Here is a 20752-nt window from a genome sequence, read left to right on the forward strand (position 1 = left end):
TTGCATTTTCGGTAATTTTGCTCTGTTACATCATCCCCCTGTCAAATGAAACCTCCTTACAGTAAGTCAGACCAAAGTAGTAGTGATTGCTATCTGAGGTTGTGAGAAAGTAATTGAAGCTAGACTATGAGGAGTTAAAATGTCTAGTCTCAACTCTCAGATCTATCCTGGCCATCTTTCTGCCCTTGTGGGTTAATCGCCAAAGAAGTGTAAAATTGCCTGCTCCTTTGCTCCACACACCCAGAGAATAAACTTTTGTTTATCCAATTTCTCTAGCCTCTAATCCATTCAGCATAGCATTCCCAGACTAATCTTCCTAAATCACAAATTTCATCCTGTCCTCTCCAGCTCAAGAATCTATCAGAGCTCACAACTGGCTAACACATCAAATCTGAACCCAATGTGACATTCCAGAGCTTCCACAATCTAGTCCCTCCTTACCTATCCAGTCCTCTCTCCCTACTCTCCAACATGAACACTGTACTTCATTCAAGCATTCTCCTTAGCAGAAAATCATTTCATCCCTATGAAGGTCATGTGACATATTCAGGGTACAAGAGAGAAAGGACAAGAGCTGGTGTTTAAAGCTGGGTCCTCTGACCCCAGACACAGTTCTCACACTGACAGTATTCTAAATTTGCTCTTCTCTTCCACCCACCCAATATCAACCTCAAAAGAAAAATGGAAAAAGCATAGCAAGTGGAGGTATCTTTGCTGATTCCTTATCTATCTGTAGCAATTACTAACAAGTTTTGTATCAGGAGAGATTATAGAATAAAAATCCAGGATCATGGAGACCGTTAAAAAACTTGCTGGCCAGAGAAAGAACTGATAAAAAGTAGTATGTATAGAATGATTTTTACATACATTATACATATTTGTGTCTAATGGTTGTCATCTCTAGGGTAGAGAGGGGAGGGAAGAAAAAAAAAGAAATTTACATGATAACTTTATTATATATTTAAAAGGAACAGCAAGTTGTACATAATAGATTTTCAGTTTCATCTGTAAAATCATTTTTTGTGATACTATGTTAGGGACATGCTTGTTTTATTCTATAAATTAAAATGAAATAAGTAAATAAATTTAAAAAATAAAAAAGTAAAAATAATTTTTAAAAGTGCAAGGTGCTCTCATATTTACCTTTGTTTGCTCAGTGCCTTGCACATATCAGGCATCTAATAAATGTTTACTGATTTGGAGAAGAAAAAAAAAACCTGCTGGCCAAACAAATGAAACTAAGTTACCACTCTGGTGGGAAGAAAAGATCATTTCTAGCCCAATAAAATGTAAGCCCCCTAAGGGAAGGGATTATTTTATTTGTCTTTATGTCCCCAGGATATTGCACACAGTAGGCATCTAATAAATGTTTATGGAAGGAATGGGATGTGAGAAAATGTTTAGGGTCAGCTCAGCTACAGGTTGTCCTTGGATGCCACTTTGTCCCTAGGACTATGTCAGTTTTCTTGATGTGTTAAGAAGCTTGGCCTGCCAAGATCTTAACCAGTCATAAAAAGAAAGAAATCAGAATACAGATGACTGTTACCATTTGTACAAAACTCAGTACTTTAACAACATCAGTCCGGGATTCCCATTCTGTCTGACACTGTACCATTCATTCATTCATTTAACAAGCATTTTGTGTGTGCTCACTATGTGTTAGACACTGTGCTATACAAAGGCAAAAACAAAAGTCTCAGCCTTCGAGTTTATATTCTGTGGAACACATCAGGTCTAAAGAAACAGGTTATGGGCATAGAACATTGTAGTAAAGGTGGGGTGGGGGAGGGGAAGGTCACTGTCTCTAGAGCCAGAGAATCCAACCTCTGCAACATAACTACCTGCGAGATACTGGGTAGGTCATTTAAGAGCCTCGGTTTCCCCATCTGTAAAAGGAGAGGATTGGATTGGATGCTTTCTGAGATTCTGTCTAGCTCTAAACCTGTCATCCTGTGGATTCTTCTTCATAAGAAGTTAGGAGTGAACTACTACAGGACAGTTGCAATACTGCATATTTGGAAAATGCTTTAGAGTTTACTAAGCCCTTTCAAATCTACTAAATTGAACCCTAACAACAGCTCTGTAAGGAAGGCAAGGCAGTTTTTATTATCCTAATTTTATTCATGAAGAAACTGAGGATTAGAGTGGTCAAGTAGTTGACTCGTGGTCACAAAACTATTAAGTGGCGGCAATTCTGGTCCCAATTCTGCTAGATAATGGTCCGCCTCTATACTGGACAAGTCCAATGAAGTGGCCTGATGACGCAGGGTATCCCAAAAGTCTTAGTGCAGTTTTAAGCTCTTAAAGCTTAAATATAGGGTGTCCCAAAACTCTTAGTGTAGATTTAACCTTTAATAGATCAAAACTGCCCTAAAGCTTTTGAGACACCCTGTTGAATGAGCAACCATGAGAAAGGACTGTGGGTTTTTATTTTTGTTTCTCTGCTTGCATTGTATCCCCGAGGTGGCAGGGTGTTTCTTGACTCAGGTACGTCAATTACTTTCCCAGCAAGAAGCACACCAGCCCCAGCCCCACTTAGGTCTATTGACACCACCAGAGACTTCACTGAGCCCTGTTCCTAAAATTGCTGTTTGTCCCCTCCCTAGCCCTGGCTGCTCAGGCCTACGCCCTCAAGGAAGAGAATGACAGCCTCCGGTGGCAACTGGATGCTTACAGGAATGAGGTAGAGCTGCTGAAGCAGGAGAAAGGGCAGCTTTTCCGCACTGAAGAAAACCTCACCAAGGACCAGCAGCTGCAGTTTCTTCAGCAGACAATGCAAGGCATGCAGCAGGTACGTCGACCCCAGACTCTCTTGGTTGAAGAAAAAAAAAAGTTGGGACCCTGGATCCTGGAGATGATCAATTCCCAGAGGAAGAGTTGGGTCACAAGCCAAGATGAAAGGATGGGTGGAAATGAAAACGGAAATGTGTGTTTGGTTGAGGGGGAGGAGATTTGATGTCTATCCTTGGGGTGAAATGAATGAAAAGAGAAAAGGAATGGTCTGGATGTGACTGTGTAAAATACACATCATAGATAGATATGTATTATAAATACATATAATATGTATGTGTATATATTTACATATGTACATATACATGTGTTTATATACACATATGTATAGAGAGAGAGAGAGTGAACTATCTAGAAGGATTGATGAGGAGTCTTTCTTGGTCATTTGACATTGATATTTGCTTAAACTTCAGACAACTTACATCTTTTGTATATATAATATGTATATAATCAGGGATAAATCAAGGAAGCACCTTGATTTTCTGCATGCTTGGGAATGTGTCCTGGATGACCTTTGGGGAGTGGGGCTACATGGATTTAGTCCTGGAGATCAGGAAGCCTCCCCTACTCAACAACTTCATGCGATGTACACATACAAACACATTATAACAAGAGATAGATACATACATATAGATACATATGTACATATATATGTTCATGTGTGTATATATATCTCATTACGTATCCATATATATGGATAGATGGATATCTTAAATTTAACGTAGTTTCAGTGTCAAATGGTCAGTAAAGCCTTGTTAATCCTCTAGGTAGAAAAATTTTTAAATCAAAAATTGGTTTTGCAAAAGTATGAACTTACGATTTCATGTTTCACTATTAAGTTTGTTTGCTCATTGAGGGTTAAAATCATGACTTCTACCTCCTTTGTGTCTCCACATGGTCTAGTACAGTACAGGGCACATGACAGGTACTTAATAAGTGCTTGTTGGCGAGTGGAAATGTCAGTAGGTAGCTACTACTGATGTCATTGGCAGTCTTAGTTTGAAAGGGTATTGACTTGGGTAGATTGAATTTGAGGGTCTGTGTTGCCTGGCTGTTATTGGAAAGGAATGGAGGTGGGCACTCTGATGGAGAGAGAAAGGAACATGGATTATGGGACCTCAGGATTGGGAGAGGAGAAGGCAAGAGTAGTGGGTGTCCAAGGAATGGGATGAAAGATTCTGGTCAGGATCTAAATCTAAAGTCATCAGAAGAGAGATTCAGAAAATTGGCAAAAATCTATCCTTATGATGTCTCTAATCAAAAGTTAAATGGACCGCCTTGAGAGGAAGTGAGTTCTCTCTCACTAGAGGTCTTCAAGGCTGAATGATCACTCAACAGGAAGTATTTAGTATATAGTATATATTTAGTATATAGTATGGAGTTATTTCCTGTTGGACTGTGTTGCCTTGCAATTAACTAACTGTGAGATTTTGTATGATTTTGAAATTCTAGGATTAGGTATTTTGAAATCTTAAAGTATCTTTCCAGAAAGTTAATTGGCTCATTTTACTAGTTTAGTGATCTTTGTTCTATGGCTCAGAGGTAAAGGTCACTTAACTGTGCCCTCATGGTAAAACAGGTGTTCCTTTATGTAATGATCATAGCTCACTTATCTAATACTTTAAAGTTTTCAAAGTGTTTTTCACACATTATCTCACTTGATAATTATTTAAGTAATAATAGGAATCTACTGAGTTCCCCAGCAACCTCGGAAGGGGGAGTGCTTGGTCCTCATCTCTCTGCTAACTCACATGTGGGCTTGCCCCGCCTGCCATCCAAACATATCCTGGGTTCCTTAGGGCCAAGTCTATACAGGCTGGCACACACAGAGAAAATGGGCGGGCCATTTTGTGTTGGAACAGAAAAGGAAAGGCAGTACCTTAGTAGCAGATGGAATAAGTGAGGGTGATAGATCCCCAAAGAGAATTTGAAAAGTCATGATAAAAAATTTAGCTTGTAAATTGCCTTGTGAATAGATTATAGCTAAAGCAAATTCTAAGGTAATTTTAAAATGCAAATATACCTAGGTACCTACTTACTATTTCATAACCTGAACATGGAATGCAGTCAGATCCTAGGGGAGACTACTGTATTAGCTTCCTTCTGGAAGCAAGATTTCCCCTTCTGCGATGGTGCTAGAGTGTAGAGCTTTAGGTAATGATTTCTGATTTCAGGCCCCAAGTTATAATACAGAACAGACAAATCCTCACCATGTGAGAATATTTTCTGAAAGAAGGTGGTTTTCATTTAAATTAAGATGGGGGCAGATGAAGAACATCTAGTAAAGCTTTCATTTCTAGAACTACTTACTAGCATCCTCAGGGAGAGCCCCTCGTTTAGAAGGAGCTTATGGAGTCAAAAGAACAGTAGGTAAACTATTCCCTGGCATACATGGATCAGAATCTGTTCTCATGGATGGAAATGAGGCTACACATCTAAGCAGGCGGGCTGTTTTATTTGTAAATTTCCAAGTTAGTGCCGGCATCCACACGGATGGCTCTGTAAGTTCAAGAGCATGAATTGCCTACAGATCCATTCAAATGATTAGAGAAGTAACTGTCATGGGAACATTAGCCAAGCATAGAGGAAACAATTGAGAGGAAGGGAAATAAAATGAATCAGTGGTTCATAACAATAATAATAAGGCCTCCATTCATTGAACACTGTCTGGTTCAAGAAACACTTCTGTCACTTTTCGTCATAACAAGGTGGTAAGAAAAGGTTGATGATAATTCGTATTTCTAAAACTCTGTAAGACTTTAAGGTTTGCAGAGGTGGGTTGTACAAGTATTACTGCCTCCATTTTGCAGAAAATAAAACTGATGCTTCTGGGTCGTTGTGTGGGGAAAGTCATATAAGAGGTATAAAGTGCTTGGTAAATGATTTCATGCACAACCCTTTGACATTATTTGTATAGGGGTCTTCTGATAAGGAACTTCCCCTACTAATGCAGGTGGGGCCCCTCTTTGGCAACTTATAAGGCTTAGAGGGCAACTTGGGGCACTGAGAGGTTACATGATTTGCTCATTAGAGCTAGTTGTGTTTTGTGTGAATACCACTTGCGTCTTCAATATGATATACTGCTACTGAGGACATCCAGAGTGCCATGACTTCTGTAAACCATAAAGTATTGCTCAAGATGTCCCAAAAGTCTTAGTGAAATGTTAAAGCTTCTATCCTGCACTAAGGCTTTTGGGACATCCTTAATAATTGCAGGTTTTCATTATTGTTCCCTCTCTCTCTTCCTGTCTAATGTTCTTGTCTAACCCTATGTTATCAAGTGTTTAGCATTTTTATTTTTGTCCCCACTCTGCAGATAATAAAACAGAGGCTCACCCTAGAGTTTAAAGGATGTGCCGTAGTCACAGAGCTATATAACTTCAGCCCCAGGCCATCTGATTTCAAATCCGCTAGACTCTTCTGCTTGCTTTATAGTCTAAGAACAATTTACCAACCAAGTCACAAAAATTATGTACTGACATCTGTCTCCTTCAAGAAATTTTTGAATCTTGGCTTTGAACACTAACTGGTTGATATTCTCAATATGTGTGGGACAGATCACCGAGTTTCAAAGGCCAGCCAGAAAATGGCATTCAAATGACTTCTCAGGTTCCTCCATTTGGAAATAGATATGACAGCTGCTATGTGGGTGGAGTTCCTGGGGACGTCCATCTGGTCAGGACGTGGGACGTCTGTCTCTGCCCCACGCCAGGATTAGGGTCTGTTGATTTCTCCAAAGGCATTAATATCACACCTCAATCTACAAGCTGCCGAGTAACAGCAGGGTCCCTTTTTCTCCCCTGGGAGCTGTTTCCTGTTCCTCCCACCATTGATAAGTTCAAGAAATCCTTGTTTGAGGAGGCCACAGCTAACAATCAAAGCATTATATTGCCTTGAAATCATTGGGTGCCAGTGCAATGGCAGAAGACGTGGGGCTAGGTTCTTCAGGAATCAGGAAGGAAGGGAAATGAATTCTATGACTTTTCATCAGGGATAGTGACTTGGAGAAGAGATTCCAATTCAGGTGGAGTTTGGATTGAGGGTCTGTGAGGTTCCACCCAACTCTGATTATATATTTCTAAGGCGGAGCTGCTTACTGATGTATCAGCAAAGGAACATCCCCTGAATGCTTGTTAACAACCTATGAACAATTAATCAAAATATTGATCTTTGACCAAGGTAGAATCAGCTTTCAGAAAATTTAGTAAATGAAAGGTAACTGTGGTAGAATGGGTCCATGATGGCAGGAATTTCCTGGGTATTCTCTATGTTAATGAAACTATAGGTCTGGACTCAATCCCCCCCCCCAAAAAAGATTTAAAACTGCAATTCTTGAACATTTAAGAAAACACTTGTATTTATATCCTTTTTGTTTTATGGCACCTTCATTTCTAAACATAGCCTTGCCTCTACCTCTCTCCTCCCCAATAAGTCATCCATTAAAACAAAGAAAAAGGGAAGGCAAATAAAAAATAATTCTTTAGCAAAATCGATTAGTATATCAGCCACGCCTGACAGCAAATTCAGCGTCCACTTTTTTATATTAATTCAATAAATATACCGTAAACATTAACTAAGTGCCTACTCTGTGCAAGACTCAAGTGTGTTGGAGAAAGAGAGAGGGAGAATGGATACAACAATGAGAAGTCCCTGCTCTCCTTCCTCTAAAGATATATCTTACTGTTTAGTAGTTTCTATTAGGTGACATTTTCATATCATATTAAGAGATTTCACTCAGGAGATCAGAGTATGCAAGAGCTGATTCACCTCCGCATCATAAAGATAATTTTCCCAGATGTAATATATGTGCATACATTAAAGGCGGGGAAATCAAAAAGCTGTTCAAAATATCTATTCATTCTCAATTTTTTGTTCCGTTTTGAAAGTGATCATTCCAATATGTCACATTCTTCAAGGTGCTCTAAGTCTGTCCGGACAATGTGGCACTCAGGTGTTCATTTATTTCCACATAGTTGAAACAACCACTTTTAACCACTTCACAGAACAGCAAGATATAACAAGAAAAATAGTCTCCAGCCTGACCCTCCAGTAGGAAGATGTTTCACCAGATATCCACAGCAAGCACATCCAGGACAGCCTGGTTTTCCATACAGAAAACAATAAAGTGAAATTCAGCTACATCCTTTTTGTAATCAACACATATTCAAAAGAATTTCAATCAATTTTTATTTTCACCGATCAGAAATGTTAGCTATTGTGTCCCCATTTTTGAGTCTAGGAGTCAGGCTTCTTTAAGGATTTGTGTCTGTGATATCTTCCATTTTAGGGAGTCTTTGCAGTTCACTGCAGAAGTATACAATAGTATACTGTACGTAGTTGATAATCTGTATCAATAGCTATCTAAATGATACTGTATGTACGACACTGTAGTGTAATATGTACTAGAGTATCCAGTTGTCCTGGTCTGTATCTGGCCACTGGACCTAGATGGCTCCGGAGGAGAAAATGAGGCTGGGGTCTTTGCACAGCCTCCCTCACTTAAATCCAATTCACGCGCATGTCATGGCATCACCTCCCTGATGTCATGGTCCTCTTCGAGAATGAAGGACAAACAGCAAGCTAGTCACATAGTAGTATACGAAGTCACATTTCTAGCTTTAAGTCATAAAATTGCTAGAAAATATGGGAGATTAAATTAAGCAAAGATAATTTCTGTCACTTCCTGATTTGATTTGCATCCTTCCTCCCACCTCCCAACCCCCTATGAATTTCATGATATTAAAATCTGTCATTTCATAGTACCTACCCATTTGGCAAGATTTAAAAGGTCTTCCAAGAAAACAAATAGAGAATTTCTCTTAAAAAAAATCCAATATCATTCTGGAAACCATTCCCTTGCCAAACCAAAGCAACCTGATATATCTTGCCACCCCCCACCCCCCCGCAACAAGCTAGATAATTTTTTGGATTATTTTTATACTTAAGAAAAACCTTCCCTTGGCTTTTCTCTTTTCCTCATTTCTCAGAGAAATCCTCAGCAGATCACAGAATTCCACTCCTATTTGTGAAGAAAAAGGTACAGTCAGGAGTAATCCATGTTCCTGAAAATGAAAGCCTGTTGGGTTATTGCATTAAAGTTAGATCCTTCTAAGTTCACTTCTGGCACTAAGTGTGTGTCACAGTTTAATATCAGGCCCACTCAGAGGTCTCAAACAAAAGAGAAATAATAGCTTGTATCCATGGTTACACATGATAGCCACTACCTGATCTTAAGATGGCGATGAAATTAACTTGTATCTCTGCCACACAGGTGGTGGTGTTGGCTTCCATTTATATCTCTATGTGCACAAATGGAGAACAGACAAAGCTGGAATTGTTCTGTATCTTATGATAGCCCCACTGGAGTTTAAGCACAACTGCAGTCTCAAGATGTACTTTCAGAATATTTTTTTTTAATTCTTACTCAAGGATGGATAGCCGTTTCTTGTTAAATAATAACTGATTTTTGAAGTATAAGTTTCCTTTTAAACTCACATAATTCTGATTTCTGAAGTGGCTGGTAATGTTCAGATAACAACAGGATATAATTATAAGTGCTGATCATAAAATTGTATGTGACTAATGATGATTATGCCAGCAGGCCCCCCTCCCCTTTAGGTAAGACACAGATGATTTCATAAATACTTTAAGGCAATACTTTATAATAGCATTAGCAAAGCTAGCCTGCAGACCAACTGTCTCATGCTGGTAAATCACTGGTCCATGTAGAATGGTCTTTCTTTCTTGCTTGCTTTTTATTTAATATTTTGGTTTTCCTCAATTGCATCTAAAAACAATTTTTTTTAAACAGAAGACATCCTATTTATTATCATTTGTTTTTAAAGCTTTGTGTTCCAAATTTTCTCCCTTCTTCCCTCCCCCTACACCTATTGAGAAAGCAAGAAATTCCATATAGGTTATACATGTGCAGTCATGCAAAACATATTCATAATAGTTGCGTTGTAAAAGAAAATACAGACAAGAAAAAAATACCTCAAGAAAAATAAAGTTTAAAAAAGTATGCTTCGGCGCAGCTAAGTGGTTCAGTGAGTAGAGCACCAGCCCTGTAGTCTGGAGGACCTGAGTTCAAATCCAGCCTCAGATACTTCACACACTTACTAGCTGTGTGACCTTGGGCAAGTCACTTAACCCCAATTGCCCTGCCTTCCTCCCTCCAAAAGAAAAAAAAAAGAAAAAGAAAAAGTATGCTTCAATCTGTATTTGGACATCAACGATTCTTTCTCTGGGGATGGATAGCATTTTTCATCACAGTTCTTTCGGAGTCGTTTGGATCATTGTATTGTTGAGAATAGCTAAGTCATTCATGGCTGATGGTCTTACGACATTGCTGTTAATTTGTACACAGAACATTTTGCTTTACATCAGTTCATGCAAGTCTTTCCAGGTTTTTCTGAGAGTATCCTGCTCATCATTTCTTACAGTACAATAGTATTCCATCATAATCACATAATACAACTTGTTCAGCCATTCCACCATTGATATGCATCCCCTCAACTTCTAATTCTTTACTTCCAGAAAAGAGCTGCTATAAATATTTTTGTACATATAGGTCCTTTTCCTTTTTGCTTTTTATTTCTTTTTGGATACAGTCCCAGTAGTGGTATTGCTAGGTCAAAGGATATGCATGGTTTTATAGCCCTTTGGGTATAGTTACAAATTTCTCTATAGAATGGTTGAATCAATTCACAACTCTACCAACAATGCATTAAAGTCTCATTTTTCCAACATTTCCTCCAATATTTGTCATTCACCTTTTCTGTCCTATCAGCCAATCTAATAGGTATGAAGTAGTACCTCAGAATTGTTTTAGTTTGCATTTCTTTTTTTTTAGTTTAAATCATTATTTATTTAATATTTTTAGTTTTCAGCATTAATTTTCACAAGAGTTTGAATTACAAATTTTCTCCCCATTTCTATCCTCCCCCCCACTCCAAGATGGCATATATTCTGATTGCCTCGTTCCCCAGTAAGCCCTCCCTTCTGTCACCCTACTCCCCCCCATCCCCTTTTCCCTTACTTTCTTGTAGGGCACGATAGATTCCTATGCCCCATTGCCTGTATATCTTATTTCCTAGTTGCATGCAAAAACTTTTTTTTTGAACATCTTCTTTTAAAACTTTGAGTTCCAAATTCTCTCCCCTTTTCCCTCCCCACCCAACCTCCCTAAGAAGGCAAGCAATTCAACATAGGCCACATGTGTATCATTATGTAAAACCCTTCCACAATACTCATGTTGTGAAAGACTAACTATATTTTGCTCCTTCCTATCCTATCCCCCTTTGTCCAGTTTTCTCCTTTGACCCTGTCCCTTTTCAAAAGTGTTTGCTTTTGATTACCTCCTCCGCCTATCTGTCCTCCCTTCTATCATTCCCTGTTTTTTTATCTCTTTCCTCCTTCTTTCCTTGGGGTAAGATACCCAACTGAGTGTGTATGCTATTCCCTCCTCAGGTCAAATCTGATGAGAGCAAGATTCACTCGTTTCCCCTCACCTACCCCCTCTTCCCTCCCAACAGAACTACTATTTCTTGCCACTTTTATGTGAGATAATTTACCACATTCTATCTCTCCCTTTCTCCCTCTCTAAATATATTCCTCTCTCATCCCTTAATTTGACTTTATTTTTTTAGATATCGACCCTTCATATTCAACTCACCCTGTGCCCTCTGTCTCTATATATATGTATATTCACTTCAGCTACCCTAATACTGAGGTCTCATGAATTATACACATCATCTTTCCATGTAGGAATGTAAACAAAACAGTTCAACTTTAGTAAGGCCCTTGTGATTTCTCTTTCTTGTTTACCTTTTCGTGCTTCTCTTCATTCTTGTGTTTGAAAATCAAATTTTCTATTCAGCTCTGGTCTTTTCACTGAGAAAGCTTGAAAGTCCTCTATTTTATTGAAAATCCATATTTTGCCTTGGAGCATGATACTCAGTTTTGCTGAGTAGGTGATTCTTGGTTTTAATCCTAGCTCCATTGACTTCCAGAATATCATATTCCAAGCCCTTCAGTCCTTTAATGTAGAAGCTGCTAGATCTTGTATTATTCTGATTGTGTTTCCACAATACTCAAATTGTTTCTTTCTGGCTGCTTGCAGTATTTTCTCCTTGATCTGGGAGCTCTGGAATTTGGCAACAATATTCCTAGGAGTTTTCTTTGTGGGATCTTTTTCATGAGGCAATCGGTGGATTATTCTAATTTCTATTTTACCCTCTGGTTCTAGAATATCAGGGCAATTTTTCTTGATAATCTTTTGAAAGATGATATCTAGGCTCTTTTTTTTGATCATGGCTTTCCGGTAGTCCAATAATTTTTAAATTCTCTCTCCTGGATCTATTTTCCAGGTCGATGGTTTTTCCAATGAGATATTTCACACTGTTGACTACTTTTTCATTCCTTTGGTTCTGTTTTATAATATCTTGATTTCTCATCAAGTCACTAGCTTCCACTTGCTCCAATCTAATTTTTAAGGTAGTATTTTCTTCAGTGGTCTTTTGGACCTCCTTTTCCATTTGGCTAATTCTGCCTTTCAAGGCATTCTTCTCCTCGTTGGCTTTTTGGAGCTCTTTTGCCATTTGAGTTAGTCTATTTTTAAGGTGTTATTTTCTTCAGTATTTTTTTTGGTCTCCTTTAGCAATTCATTGACTTGTTTTTCATGGTTTTCTTGCATCATTTTCATTTCTCTTCCCAATTTTTCCTCTACTTCTCTAACTTGCTTTTCCAAATCCTTTTTGAGCTCTTCCGTGGCCTGAGACCAGTTCATGGTTTTTTTGGAGGCTTTTGATGTAGGCTCTTTGACTTTGTTGACGACTTTGGGCTGTATGTTTTGATCTTCTTTGTCACCAAAGAAAGATTCCAAAGTCTGAATCTGAGTTTGTTTTTGCTGCCTGGCTGTGTTCCCAGCCAACTACTTGACTCTTGAGTTTTTCGTCGGGGTATGAATGCTTGTAGAGTAGAGAGTACTTTGTTCCAAGCTTGAGGTGTTGTGCTGTTGTTTTCTGAGCTTTTTCTTCACAGCAAGCTCTGCCACACCAGTGCGCCTCCTCCCCCAAGAACCGCCAACTGGGACTGGACTCAGATCTGACTAGGCTCTGCACTCCCGCTCGTATCTGTCACTTAATCCCTCCCACCAGGTGGGGCTGGGGCCAGATGCAACTGCAACTGTAGTTCTGTAGCTATGCCACCTCTGCTGCCTCTGGGGCTGTGGCCAGACTGTGAACTCCTTCACTCTGTCCCTACAGCTTTTCCCACTAACCTTCTCTCTTTTCTTTGGTGTTTGTGGGTTGAGAAGCCTGGTAACTGCCACAGCTTACTGACTCAGGGTGCTAGGGCCTGTTCCACCCAGCTCCCAGTCTGGTTGGTCTGGGTGCAGCCCATGCTGGGCTCTGCTCTGCTCCACTCCCAGCTCCGTGCGCAACAGACCTTACCCAGCAACCATCCAGGCTGTCCTGGGCTGGAGCCCTGCTTCCCTCTGCTACTTTGTGGGTTCTGCAGTTCTAGAATTTGTTCAGAGCCATTTTTTAGCAGTGTTTGGAGGGTCCTGTGGGAGAGCCCTAGGCAAGTCCCTGCTTTCCAGCTGCCATCTTGGCTCCTCCCCTAAAAACAATTTTAACATTAGTTTTTTTTTAAACATTGAGTTCCACATTCTCTCTCTCCCTCTCTTCCTCCTCTCCTCCCCCTCACTGAGAAAGCAAGCAATTTGATATAGGTTATACATGTGGAGTCATACAAAACATATTTTCATTTTAGTCATCTTATGAAAGAAAACACAGACCAAGAAAAAAAGAAATACTAAGAAAATTTAAAAATGTATGTTTCAATCTGCATTCAGACTCCATCAGTAGAACAGTCTTTCTAACACTTTTTGACCTTAGATTAATAAGGATTAGGTCTAGTTAGGTGTTTTGATCACCTTCAGGAAGCAAAGGTCAGAAATAAATTAGCACATTAATGCTTCAAGAATCCATGAGTTCTTATGGTCATTTCCTTACTTTACCTATGCAGATAGTAACCTCTCAATGGTCTTTGAGAGTTACCATGGTAGAAAAATTTATCATCCTGAAACGAACCCGATTATGTCTTTCTGAATTTAACTTTTGCATTAACGTATATGTATATAAATAAAAATGCACATATAGTCCATCACTAGGCTACATTTGAAGGCACTGTCATAAACTAATCTTTCAAAAAGTACACAAAACACATTTTTACACACAAAATGAATATAAGTATCTGCATCTATATATTGGACACAGAGTGTATTCTGTATACTACCCAACAGGACTTCATTATTTGTATTGCCTCAAAAGCTAATCTGAACTGGGAAATATCCAAATTATGAAACATTTGAAAAAAGATATATTTTTATAGCTTTCTAGCATACAAAGTAACTCTAAGCTAATCAGATGTTGGGCAATAGAGATCATCGGGGACCTGCATTAATGAATAAGTATTCCATTAATTAGTATAGCAATTATTTCTATGTAAACGAGTGCTTTTAAAGTCCTTGAAAACAGTAAGATTTCGAAAGTTAAAAGTACTTGGCCTGAAAGATGCATAGAGCAAAAGCAAACTTCATTCTAAATGATTCTATTGTAGGCTGATCTGAATCATAGAAGTGCAGATTTGTTGGAGAGAGCTGGTAGCTATGTGACACTAAGTCACTTAACCTCTTTCAGCCTCAATTTCCTCATCTGTCAAATGGGGATAAAAATAGTTCTTTTACATTACACTGAAGTTATAAGGATCAGATTAGATGACATGTCTAAGGCACTTCGCAAATCTTAAAAATACTACTATGTTGTATAAAATACTATTATATTAAATACTATTTTAAATATTAAATTTTAATTGAATTATTAAAGTAATTAAATATTAAATATTGTGTAAAATGTTATTATATCATATTAAAATACTAATTATATTATTTTGCTCAGTGGTGCAGTGGATAGAGTGCCAGGCCTGAAGTCAGGAAAATGAGTCTTCCTGAGTTCAAATCTGGCTTCAGACAGGTACTAATTGTGTGACCCAGAGCAAGTCACTTAACTTGTTTGCCTCAATTTCCTTGTATGTAAAATGAGCTGGAGAAGGAAATGGCAAATCACTCCAGTATCTCTGCCAAGAAAATTCCAAATGGGGTCACGAAGAGTTGGACACTACTGAAACAACTAAACGGCAACCAAACAACAGAAGGGAACTCATTTTAGGTATATTTGAGTTTTTTATTACTTAGAGAATTGCTTAGAGCATTGAGAGGCTTAGTAGTAGCCAAAATCACCCTGCCAGTGTGTGTTAGAGGCAGGGCTTGAACCGAGGTCTTGTAGACTTTGAGGCTAGTATGTACCAGAATGCCTCCCCTAAAAAGGGATTGTTGTGGGGAGAAAAGATTGGCATGGTAGATTGGAGTCAGATTGTAAAAGGCCCTAACTGGCAGGTGAGGAGCTCATGGTTTATCCTTTATTCACTGTGGAACCACTTAAAGTTTCCAAGCAGAGGAATGATGTGTTCCAACCTTAGGATCAGGAAAATGATTTTGGTAATTTGGCAAAGGTCTCACAGGAAAGGGAAGAAACAGGAGGGAAGGAAAACAGACAGAATGCTTTTGCAGAAAGGTGATGAGATGAAAATAGCCATAGATGGTAAGAGAAACAGACAGTTCATCTACGGGAAGAGGTGGGAAGTACAACAGGCAGTAAGGACAGCTGGTTTAAGGAAACAGAAGTAAGCCAAGCGCAAAAATCAAACCCATATCAACTGTTAGATGGTGTTTTGATGTATATAAAGAATTTAAGTGAATGGAAAGCAAGGCTTGTTGAGAGTTCTTAAAAGAGGAGGTCAGTGCTGATCATGAAAAATTGAATGTAAATACTTAGAAATGTAAGCTACCCGACCAACATTAACAGGAATTCATCCTTCTCTGCAATATTCATCAAGATGGTTCCTGAAACTCCAATATGTTCAAATTGTGGAAGGAAGATAAAGAGCATATCTGCTAATAGATAGAGCATGCCAACAGAAAGAGGAGAATGGTCGGGTTTTCTCTTACTCTGGAAATCTTCTGATAGGCCATATGTATTATCTAACATGTGAAAATACTGTACAATCATGTAATTATTATTCCAGCCTTATAAAATTGGACTGGGAAAGAAAATAGGATAATTAGAGAAAGAAGAGGAGATTTACCATCCATCCTTACTTTATGAGTCAGTATTAAAACCTTGGTTTAAAAAAAAAGTTACAGAATATTTGGAATCTTTCCAAAGCATGGAAGATGGGAAGGGTAAGAGCACATGTTCAAGCAATCCAGTTTTTCTTGTAGTCATGACATTTCTTTATTATTAACAGGTGCATACACACAAATAAAACAAGAAAGACATTTTACACATCTTTATGAAAAGCCACTGACATTTCCCCCACAACAGAAGAATGTAGAATCTGTTGACTCTCATGGTTGATACTTTATTTAAACAAATGTTTGAAAGTTAAAACTCTAAGAGTTGGAATTGCTAGAATCCCACTTCAGTCTCTTCCTTTCCAATCATCGGCATGGGTGAATGTATGCTGACTGCAAAGATTTTCATTCCTTTTAGCTGCCCAGACATCACTAAGCCACCCAGGACTGATGTATTCTAAAAGCAGTATTTATAATAATAAGTGTCATTTATATGTATGGGGCACCTTCCATCTAGACAGCTCGAAGTCATTTCTGGGTGCTTCTAGAACATAGGCATGGTGTGATATATTTACCAGCCAAATCCTCTCCTGGAGAGTTGCTGATGCATGATGTTAACATGTATTCTACTCCAGAGCATACCAACAAAATTGGGCAGCTTCTGGCTTGGTTTGGGAATTCTCAGGGTTTTCCTTAGGATGTAAATCATCCATTCATTCAGGGAAAGCATTTATTAAGCTCCTACTATGTACCAGACACCGTGGTAAGTGAGGGATTTCAAAGACAAAATAAAAAAATTTCTGCCTTTAAGCAACTAATGTTTTACTGAGGAGAAATAATTTGTGCATAGAAAATTAAATGCAAAATACATACGAAAGCAGTTTCCGGGGGAAGAACTCATCAACTGGGCATGGTCAGTATAGGTTTTCTGTATGATGGTGCTTGGAAGGGGTTTCTCATAGTAGCCAGCTCCTTAGTCAGAAGGCAGAGGAGGAGAGGAGAGAGGATTAATGGCACAGATGTTTGCAGGAAGAGTCAGTTCTCCAGCTCCAATACTGGAAAAGGACAAGAAAATGGGCAATGGGGTTGAGATGAGTTAGGGAGATGAGGGTGCTCATGATGGAGCATCTTAATTTTCCCAGTAAAGTGTTTCCCAAGTCTGCTCTCTAGGGAGATGGGGATAGGGAACTGCCCTAGCCGTCAGGAAGACAGTGCTACCTCTGGCATGCTGACTGGTAAAACTCAGCAAGTCGCTCATCGTCCTCTTGGTGTCCCCAACCAACTCTCTAAATCCAGTTACAAAGAAAGCTGTTCATCTGCATGGGGAGAGGGAGTTCCCTCTACCAATGAAGTTAAAGTTCTGGTTCCCCAATCCTACTCTTACTGAGAGGGAGTCGGACGGATTGGGGTAGGTGACTTGAAGAGAGAAGAGAAGGTTTGGAATGGATGCTGAAGAGAGTGAGAGATATAAGGAGGAATGAGAAAAAGGATTGTCATGCAGCAGGGAGGGCCCAGGGGAGATTATAGAACATAAAGTTAAAAGCATCTTCTAAGCCAAGCATTTTTAACCAAAGCCATCTTGCTGCTTTCAAGCTGGCACAGGTTATGGGACCCCTCCATGAGCACACATTTAGGAGTGGAGAAAGGGAGATGTGGGAATGACCTAGCACCGGGACATAACCCTACTCACTGCAGTTTGCTTGTCTCCTCTGGGCCTGTATTCTCACCTGTCAAAAGCAGATGTTGAACTGGGTGATGCCCAGGGATCCTTCCCACTCTGATGCTATGATCTTATGACCCAGTGCTGCTTCAGAAGATAGAAGCATTCTCCAAGAAGGGAAGGGTGATCCACAGGACATCCAGAGGCCAGGATGCTTTGGGCACCCAGTCAGACATCTCCTCTTTGAAAGGTGTAGGAAGGTTTGTCTAAGGCAGGCCAGGTCCCAAAGTATCATGGATCTAGCATATGACCTTGTATACGCTAATAATTTTTTTTTAAGCTCAGTTTCCTCATCTGTAAAGTGGGGACACTGATATCTGTCTGCCCTATTTCGCCGAGTTGCTGTGAGCATTGAATGAGGTAATTTTCATGAAAATGCTTTAGAAAGCTATAAAGAGCAACATAAAGGTAAGGTTTTTGTATTTTAATGGCTATCGTTTTTAGGCATTAGATAACTTATTCTTCACCATATCACTCTGAAATAGAAAGGGACCATTAAATGTGATCACCATTTTTTTTTTCCAAGTGAGACCATGGAGACCTAGAGACTAGCCAGGAGCTGTGGAGCAAGAAATCTAGCGAGAATCACGAGTAGCTTTCATTCTTAAGCAGGGTCTCTCCTCTCTTTCCATCTAGGCAACCTAATGTATGCATGAGCAGAAATAGAACAGTACTTTTTTTTAGGCAATCAAGATAAAATGACTTGCCCAACATCACATGGCTAATAAGTGTCCCAGGCCAGATTTGAACCCAGGTACTCCTGACTCCAGGGTCGGTGCTGGATCCACTGCTCCACCTAGCGGCCACTAGAAAAGTGCTTCTGAACCGTTAAGACAAATTAAGTGTAGACATTTCCTTGTTCCTGCCTCAGGTACTTAACTAGCTCTGTGGCCCTGGTCTTAAAGATGCATGGTCTCAGTTTCCTCATCTCTAAAATGGGCCTGATGATAATACCTGCCTCCCAAGGTTGTTGTTAGGATCAAATGAGATTACATTCATAAAGTGCATGGCAAACCTCTAAATGATATATAAATGTTAACTGCTATCATAGCTATTGTTCAAAAACTAAATTTAATTTTTCTCTTATCCAAAATCTACCTGCTCTTCTGAATACTCTATCTCTTACCCTATTCATCATGGGATAGTGTTGGTTTCCATTTATGCAGCACTAGCTTTCATTTAACCAATCATTCGTGTCCAGAACCTTGGTGTTTTTCTAAGCATTTCCGTCTCTTGCCCTCCCCATATCCAATCAACTCATCCCAGTTCTCACCGCTGTTTGTTTGGCTGTTCTCAAAGAGGACTGTGACATCAGGAAGGTGATGCCATGAGTCACAAGTCAGTTGGATTACAGTGAGGGAGGGCTGTGCAAAGTCACCAGCCTCACTCTCTGCTCCAGAGCCATCTGGGTCCAGTGGCCAGATATAGATATAGGTTAACTGATCTTAGAGTATTGAAAGGGCCTCCCAACAGATCTTCCCATTTCCACTCTTTCCCTTGTAATTCATCCATTCTTCATACCATTGCCAAACTAACCTTCCATGTAAGCAAATCTGATTGTGTCGGTCCTATGTTCCAAACTCTCCAGTGGTTCCCTCTTGCCTCCTTGTTATAGACTGGACCCTCAATTCGGCATTTAAGGCTCTTTGTGATTTCACATTGCTCTCTCTTTCGAGCTTTATCTCGCACCACTCCTTCCATATACTCAGTGTAGACTGAATGAGCTCTAACATGCCTCCTATTTCCAATGCCCATGCCACAAAACTCTGCCAATTCCATGCCTTTGTTACAGTTCCTCATGCCTAGAATCCCTCCCCCTTGTTGAATCCCAACACATCCATCAATGCCTACATCCTGTAGGAAGCCTTCTCTCTTCTTCATTTACTTAATTTTTAAACTGAAGAACCCTGACTCTCTCTCGTGCCCACCCCCATTCCCTCACTACTGTAGAAAATGTTCCTTATTTCCCTTCTCGGAGCCCCACAAATCACCTTGATTGTCTGTACACAGTAGGTACTTAATAAGTTCCTAGAGAGTCATTGAAAATCAGTTCTATTCAGTCAGGCTTCTTGGTTTTTATGACCTAAATTGCTTTTTTTTTCATTTGCATAGAGTAAAACCTAGTAGAAAGAGTGGGGAAAATACAGCTTTTATTTATTGACATTTTAGCTCTAAAAACAAATTTCCAAGCTTCTGGAAAGAGAATGAGAAAAATAGGAAAGAGACCCTAATAAAACTTAAGTAGGGGAGAATTCATATCCTCACAAACTATATTTGAGATACTATTAATTTACTTTATCACCAAACACAGCCTCACTAGTTAATATTCCTTCTAAAAATAATGAGGCTATCAGAAGGTTTGAATGAGAGGAAGGAAAATATCATAGTGGAAATATGGCATTCACCTTGTAGACCTCAAGAAGTTTTGCTTTGCCAGGTTTGCTGTGTTCTTCCAGATCTTGGCAGAGAAGGCATGGAGCATGGTGGACAGGAAAGAGGGAAGTATGAGTGTTGCCTCTCGACACCTTCTTACAATGTCACTGTGGTCAAGTTCACCTCTCTCTCAGTTTCAGTTTCTTCATCAGCAAAATGGGCGTGATCCCTTCCAGGATTACTGTGAGGATCAAATGAACTCTGTTCTGGGTACCAGATTTTAACTCTAATTTAATTTAATTTAATTTAACTCTTGATGAGTTGGAGAGTGGCAGAGGTGGACTATAGTTATTTTCTCTAGGGAAGAGAAGACTACTAGAAAAATGTGGGGCTAGGTGGTGGAGCTGGGGAATGATCTCTGTCTTTAAGTGTTTGAACAGCTATTATGTGAAATTAGACATGTTCTCTTTATCTCTAGAAGGCAGAACCATAAGAAATGGGTTCAAGTAGGAGAGACAAATTTAGGTTTGATATTAGAGAAACTGTGTGGACCCTTAGATCTTCCTTGAGAGTGGTGGGTTCCCCTTCCCTGGCACTTTTCATTTTAAAGTTAGATGACCTTCAATTCTGATTAAACTTTGTTATAGAGGGAATTCTTTTCAGATATGGGTTGG

General features: G+C 39.4%; 1 protein-coding gene across 6 annotated transcripts in view; it reads left to right on the plus strand.

The window, feature by feature from the left end:
* The window catches only part of ENOX1 (ecto-NOX disulfide-thiol exchanger 1), a 706159-nt gene that overhangs the window by 590232 nt on the left and 95175 nt on the right, over nt 1–20752 (plus strand). For all 6 annotated transcript variants that reach the window (XM_036757464.1, XM_036757466.1, XM_036757465.1 and 3 more), the window contains one exon: nt 2607–2791. In XM_036757464.1, the coding sequence (XP_036613359.1) occupies nt 2607–2791 (185 nt within the window). The remainder of the gene's footprint in view (nt 1–2606; nt 2792–20752) is intronic.

This window comes from Trichosurus vulpecula, chromosome 4 (assembly GCF_011100635.1).
Source record: "Trichosurus vulpecula isolate mTriVul1 chromosome 4, mTriVul1.pri, whole genome shotgun sequence".
Taxonomy (NCBI): Eukaryota; Metazoa; Chordata; class Mammalia; order Diprotodontia; family Phalangeridae; genus Trichosurus; species Trichosurus vulpecula.